The sequence below is a fragment of the Corvus brachyrhynchos genome, unplaced genomic scaffold, assembly GCF_000691975.1.
Source record: "Corvus brachyrhynchos isolate BGI_N302 unplaced genomic scaffold, ASM69197v1 scaffold56, whole genome shotgun sequence".
Taxonomy (NCBI): Eukaryota; Metazoa; Chordata; class Aves; order Passeriformes; family Corvidae; genus Corvus; species Corvus brachyrhynchos.
In genome coordinates, this window is record NW_008238664.1 from 4,472,257 (window position 1) to 4,479,040 (window position 6,784).

The window sequence follows — 6,784 nt, forward strand, 5'->3', positions numbered from 1 at the left end:
TGTGTGTGTCAGCAGTGCTACATCATCTTGTTGTGAGCCTGCAGTGCCTGACATAGTGACCTGAAAAAGGGGGAGGGCGTGCCAGCTTTTCCTCTTGCATCTCTGTGTCACAGAAGAGAAATTCATCAAGGGCTATTAATACAAAGCCTATGCTGCTAGCAAAATAAGTGCCTACTATGTGAGCAACTAGAAGCTGGGAAAGCATGTTGGAGAAGCATCACCTATGCATGGCATGTTTTCACCTCTCCCCAAGACACTGTTTTGGCCCCCAAGGGGAGACAGGATGCTGGGCTCATCCTGTAAGGCTGCTGACATGCTCCCTCACCTTTGCTGCTCCTGGCTGCCAACAGCCCTGGTGTCTCCCCGAAATCATTGGGGATTTCAACATCTCCTCCAAACACGATGATTGCTTTGATCATATCCAGGTGGTCATGCTAGGGAACAAAAGAAAGCTCAGTCAAGAGCCACTTACATGATTTCTCATTCCTTCCTTCCCCTTTTCATCAGCCAAAGCATCCACAAGGGAACACCACTTGAAATAGCCAGAATTTCAAAGGACTCCGTCCCTGTCTCAACTCTTCAAGAAAATCGCCCCTCATTCCCAGCAGCCTCTGCAGAACACTCACCTTCATGGCCAGGTGCAGCGGGGTGTTGCCATCGTGTCCCCTGGCGTTGGTGTGGGCGCCGTGTGTCAGCAGGACCATGGCACAGTCCAGGCGGCCCCTCTGCACCGCAATGTGCAGAGCCATGTCAGCCGTGCGGCTGCTCGCGTTCACCTCGGAGCCGTACTCCAGCAGCAGCCGTGTCATCTGTGCCCGAGTGAGCAGAGATCAAGAAGAGAGAAAGCAGTTGTGAGGACAAACAGCTGGGCACTCACACCACGCAGGTCTCAAGGCAAGCAAAGCGCGGGAAGAGGAGGGACACTTAGCCTGGATACAGCTGGCTGGCAGATGCCAGCTGAATTGTTCCAAGCACTGGGGCTTCTCTGTCTTTTCCCACAGAACTAGTTGGGGGCTGCACAGTCTGGCTAGAGCTTCTGGATGCTTTGGGGTTCACACAAACTATGATCTGGCTCAGATCAATGGAGAAAAAAACAGCTCCTACTCAGGCCAGGATCCTTGGAGACTGAAAGGAAAACTTCTGCCTTCTGAGCTTCTCTTTATAAGCCAAGCAAATTTAAGTCTGCTCTGAAACTCCACAGGACACTTCTGAGAGTAAGGAATACTGCAGGAAGGGAAAAGAGCCCTGCTACAGCAATGCCCTCTGCTTGCAACAAGTATCATTCAGGTGCTCCAGCATAGCATATCACCATCCTGCCCGGGTCTGGCAGGACATGGACTTTCACCCACATGCCACCACTCCGTGCCTACCTCATGCTTCCCCTGCAGTTTCTAAGGCATCGCTCTGTTTGCTCCCAGGAAACTGGCAAGTAATGAGAAGAGAGCTCCCTCCAGGGGCAACGGGAGGGACAGTGCTGCAATTTCCCCAACAAAAGGGAAAAGGGACAAGCTAGCAGTTTCACAGCCATGGATGAAACACTAGGGATGAGCCCACCAGTTTATTTCACTGCAAGGCTCCCCTGCTCTATTCCCTGTGGCAAACAGCACTGACTGGCACAAAGAGAATCAAACACTGGGCTGCTGGCTGGGCTCTGACACTCCCAGGGCTCTGCACGTGCACTTGGAAAGGGACAGGTCAGCCACAGGAGGAATTAACTGGGTGCTGGGGAGCAGCACAGGCCCTCCCCATGGACTGGCTCCATCTACCTCTGCCTTCTTCGCCCAGTGCAGTGGAGTGGCTTCATAGCGTGGGTCCTTGGAGCAAACCTGGCTGGCATCTGCCTCGAGGATGGCCTGGGCACACCTGGGAAAGACAGTGAGATGACAGGATGGATGGCTGCTGTCTTGGCTCAAGACCTCCACTCACATCACCACCTGCCTTCTGCCCAGAGGAAAACCAGGAAACCCTGCAGCAGCAGCAGGGTCTCTGCAACACCTGCAAGTTCCTCAGCTGCACTTTTGTTTTGCTCTTCACAGAAATCATGGGCACAACAGGAAGCATACAAGCCAAACAGTGTTGGGAGCAGGAGAACCTCTTCCCAATTACAAGTTGTGGAGCAGCATCTGAGTGCTTCTCTAATACAGGAATATGGCATTTCTGGAAACTCTCCAAACCTGAGAAGCAAAATTCTTCTCCTCTCTTTCCACGGAAACATGGGCATAGAACTATAATAGTCAAATACTTGCTGAAATTAAGAATCTATGTACTTCCCTATGAGTGAAAAACCACACCTGTGGTGAACAGACCAGTATCTGATGCCTAGAAAACAGGGTAAGCAGACTTATGAAATAAGCATGCCCTCTCCACTACCAGCAAACAAACCCTGCACAAGAGATGGAGCCCCAGTGCAACCTCAGTGACCTATGCCCATTTTGGACTTGTGAATGTGTCTCTAATGTTGGGAAGTACTTTTCAAAATGCTTAAAAATCAGCTACCAGCAGCTAGTGTTGCCTTGAAAGCCCTGTTTGTAGAGTTTGGACACTGTGAACATTAAGTATTACAAAGCATATACAAAGGGCATTGAATTTCTCCAAAGAAAGCAGGGAGTAAATATTGTGCCTCTTTTGATTCAGTTCCAGAGTGTGTTATTAAGAGTCAAGAGTATCTCTGCCCTACAGGAGATAGGGAAAACTAGGCTTTGAAATGAAAGCTTATTAGGATCAGAGCACTCAAAGACAGAGGTACAGCAATTAATACTAAGCATCAGTCAGTCATCTTCCAACAGCTTGTTCTGAGAAAATGTATTTCACAAATACATCTTTTTAAATCTGTGCCTTTCTCCCGATGTCTGATACTGAATAATGTAATAATTCAAGGAAAAAAAGGTTTTATTCTGAAAGCATTTCTTTCTTTCCCATACCAGCACTTCCCTGTTCTTCTGCCAATGACTACACATGAGACCTGTCCTACTGAGCACAGCCCTGGGCAATGGCTGAGCAAGCACACGGGTCCCCAGACTGGAGGGGAGACTACACCTACCCCTTCTGAGAGAACTTCAGTGCTGTGTGGATGGGGTAGCCCAGCGTGCCCACGACGCTGCAGCTGGCACGGCACTTCAGCAGGGACCGAACCATGTCTTCCTTGCCCAGCTGGCACGCGAGGTGCAGAGCTGTCAGCCCATCATTGCTCAGGTGATCCAAGCCAGTAGTTGGGGTTTTGCCCAGGAGCTGGAAGGAGGAGAAAGTAGATAAATAAATAGACAGACAAACATGGAAGAGCATCATCTCTCTTCCTGAGCTCTGAGGACACACTCTGGAGCACTGGACCCCTCACAATGCTACAGCCTATCCTCTCCATCCCTGCTCCCTGTAAACTGTAGATCTGTTTTGTGCTGACTGGTTTGTTGCACACAAATACCCCACTGCCACACTGGGGAAGCCCTGGTGCACACATGAGAAGTGGGAATTTAGGTTTTTTTCTTTGGCTTAGCAAGGAATCAATGGAGAAAAGAAACAAACACAAGACAGATCAGACAACAAGCCAAGTTGATGCCACCAGAGAAATAAAGAAGAGGATATCTTTTTAATACAAAGTTCCTAACTGCCCACTCCACAGCATGGCAAGCCCTGATCCTCATCCCTACCTCATCATGCATTAGGAAACTAACACAGACTGGTAGGCAGATGGAGAGGTGTCACAACAGGTATTGGGCAAATGTGGGGGTTGCAGCTGTGGGGAAGTCAGTCTCAGGCTCACACCAAGTCTTGGGGAGCTGACAGACCTCAGGAATCATGTGCAAGGTCACCCACACCCTCATAAACCCCATCACACTGCCCAGCAGTTCTCAGCCATCAAGAACACCTACAACTTTGGACTGTCTCTGCCTTGAGGCTCTGATCACTGTCCCCCACACAAGGCCACTCAGTTCAAACAGCAGGTCCTGCAGCTCAGGACAGCCCAGGGCAGCTCTGAAACTGTCCTTCAGCTTGTGGGCAACATGTGATCCCCCATGGCAGTCTCAACACACACTTCCCTACAGGACCACTCTGCCCAAAACCGAATGCCCTGCCCACAGGAGAGAGGGAAGGAACAGCCATGGGCCTGAGGAAAGGCAGGGTGAAGGCCTGATGCAAAGAGCAGTAAAGGATGATTTCTGAGGAAACTTGCTTAACGTCCATGTTCTAGTGCAGGGTGGAATCTGCACTCTGATTATGGGAAACAGCACCAGTAAAGATGGATAGAAGAGGCTGAAATCAGGCTCAAGCAAATAACTCAACAGAGGGAACTGACTTTCTCTTCCCCTATCTGCAGCTGTTTTCCCATCCCTCTCCTCACAGCACAGAGAAAACCTCTTCTGGTCCCACCTTCTCCCAGAGCAGAAGTCACTCCCACCTCAATGATCTGGGGGTTGCTCCCTCGCACAGCATAGTGGAAAACAGTCTCCCCGTTCCTGTCAGTGATGTCCACCCGCGCGTGGCACTCCAGCAGCTCCAGCAGGCACTCCATGTCCCCCTTGCGGCACGCCAGGTGCAGCGGGGTGCAGCCATCCGCGCTGTCCGTGCTGTTCACGCAGCTGCAAGAGAGGACTCGCCGTGAGGCCCAGGAATGGCCACGGGAGGAGGAGGGCAAGCAGCTGCTCCAGGAGCTGACACAGAGGTACCTTCCACATCTGCCCCATCTGGCGTGAACCATGAGGTTCAGGAAAGCCCGGCCTCTTGCCAGGGAAGGAGCACAGGGAAGGGCCAGCAAGCAGCCCTGCCCCGGACTCTCTCCCTGACATGCTGCTCCTTTTTCTGCCCTCCATATGGGATCAGCTCCTTCTTCTCAAAGGAAGGCAGGAGACAGGTTACAGTCAGCAACCTGGCAATGGTGCTGCCATTTGCCCCCCAGTCCCCTAACTCCTCACCAGTCTCCCCTCAGTAAACTTGTGCTGGTTTTGGCTGGGGTAGAGTTAACTTTCTTCCCAGGGGCTGGTATGGGGCTGTGTTTTGGATTTGTGCTGAACACGGAGCTGACAACACAGAGATGTTTTTGTTATTGCTGAGCAGGGCTTACCCTGAGCCAAGGCCTTTTCTGCTTTCATACTGACCCATGGGTAAGAAGACAGGGTGCAAGGGAGGTTGTGAGGAGACACTGCCAGGACAGGTGACCCCAACTGACCAAAGGGATATTCCAGACCATATGACATCATGCTTACTATATAAAACTGGGGGATGGAGGAGCGGGGGCAGACTTTTGGAGTGATGGTGTTTGTCTTCCCAAGCCACCACAAGGAGTGATGGGGCCCTGGAGGTGCCTGTACACCTGCCTGCCCATGGGAAGCAGTGATTCAATTCCTTGTTTTACTCTGCTTGTGTGCGTGGCTTTTGCTTTCCCCTTTCATGGGGTTATCTCAACCCACAAGTTTTCTATCCTTTGCCCTTTCAATCCTTTCCCTGCTTCTGCTGGTGGGGGAGTGAGGAGTGGCTGCGTGGGGCTTGGCTGCTAGCTGGGGTTAAATTACAACAGAACTTCACTATGGAAAAAGAGCAAGGGCTTGTGGCCAAAAACTGTTTCCAGACAGTCCTACTGTACCTTCCCTCTCACAGCTTACAAAGTGCGCAACCCCCTCCAAAAAACAGCTCCACAAAGGGTTGCAATAACCTAACCAGTGTCTCTAGCAGGGCACTTCAATCCTTTATCTCAAGCACCAGAGCTCTGGGCTCTGCAGCAGCAGGTTGAAACCCGCCAGGCAGCTCCCACAGCGAAGAAGGGATCCTCTAATACAGCCCAGCCTGCCCTCCCAAGCTCCTTGAGCACCGACCCCCTGGAGACCCCCCCGTTCCTTGCCTCTGGATGTGGTTGTGCCGGAAGCTCTCCCGTCGGCCAATCTCCACAGCAATATGTGCAGGGGACCAGCTGGGGTAGCTGCGGAGGCAGTCGCTGAGCTGCTGGAGCTCCTCCAGGGACAAGGGCTGGCACGAGCTCTCGTAGAAAGGGCGCAGCTGCCGGGCATATTGCTCAAAGTACACCAGGGCGTCTGCTTCGTTGTCCAGCTGGAAGAGCCTGGAGAAAAGCAAGCACAGGGTTCATCCTGCTCAAAGGAATAACTCCAACCCCGTGTATCTGAGGGAAGCAGCTCTCTTCCAAACAGCAGTGCTGGGAACTTTCATTTCTTTTTCAACTAGTGTCATCCGTGTTCCAAGGGAAGCAGAGAGACTACTTCACTGGAAGTGAGCATCCCCTTTCCTGAACAATGCACGTGCACCTGTAGATGCCCTGAACTATATCACAGCTGCCTGTTGTCACAACGTTTGGACCCTGTCCCGTTTCCACGAGCTGTTTTGACGGCAACTCCTCCACCAGCCCACGCACGGGCCTTCCACCCCTCCCAGCCCACCTGCTGCTTCAACGCAGCACTCCACACCCGCGGCCTCAAGTCAGCCCCCACACCAGCAATGTGGGGTCTTTGGTTTCCCACGCCAGCAGGGACGGCGAAAGGCCTGTCACTCACCGGAACGCGACCTGCGGGCTCTGGGGATTCACCAGCAGGCAGTCCCAGGAGCGAGCGAGGCTGTTCTTGTAGAGGGCCACCCTGCCCTCCTCCCGCAGGCAAGCATGACCGGCGTACTCGGCGGCCGGCACCTCCCTCACGCGGTACGGGTTGGAGAATATCTGCGTGACGCTGCTGAAGGTGTCCAGCAGCCGCCCAAAGAACTGCATCTTCCCAGAGCCTCAGGCGGCTTGTCGCGAGGGAAACGCGGCCACTGGCTCCGCCCGGCCCCAGCCCTTTCCCGCAGCTGT

At 52.7% G+C, this 6,784-nt stretch overlaps 1 protein-coding gene across 3 annotated transcripts in view; it reads right to left on the minus strand.

The window, feature by feature from the left end:
• PLA2G6 (phospholipase A2 group VI) overlaps nt 1-6,778 on the minus strand; it is a 15,621-nt gene extending 8,843 nt beyond the window's left edge. For 2 of the 3 annotated variants that reach the window (XM_017738019.1, XM_008636445.2), the window contains exons 1-7: nt 6,495-6,778; nt 5,831-6,046; nt 4,394-4,574; nt 3,041-3,228; nt 1,767-1,863; nt 627-809; nt 326-434 (exon numbers count right to left, since the gene is read on the minus strand). In XM_017738019.1, coding sequence (XP_017593508.1) covers nt 326-434; nt 627-809; nt 1,767-1,863; nt 3,041-3,228; nt 4,394-4,574; nt 5,831-6,046; nt 6,495-6,703 — 1,183 coding nt within the window. In that variant the 5' untranslated portion in view covers nt 6,704-6,778. Of the gene's footprint in view, nt 1-325; nt 435-626; nt 810-1,766; nt 1,864-3,040; nt 3,229-4,393; nt 4,575-4,661; nt 4,785-5,830; nt 6,047-6,494 lie in introns of those variants that run through there. The other variant, XM_017738020.1, reaches the window with a different exon arrangement.
• Between the last annotated feature and the right edge of the window lie 6 nt (nt 6,779-6,784).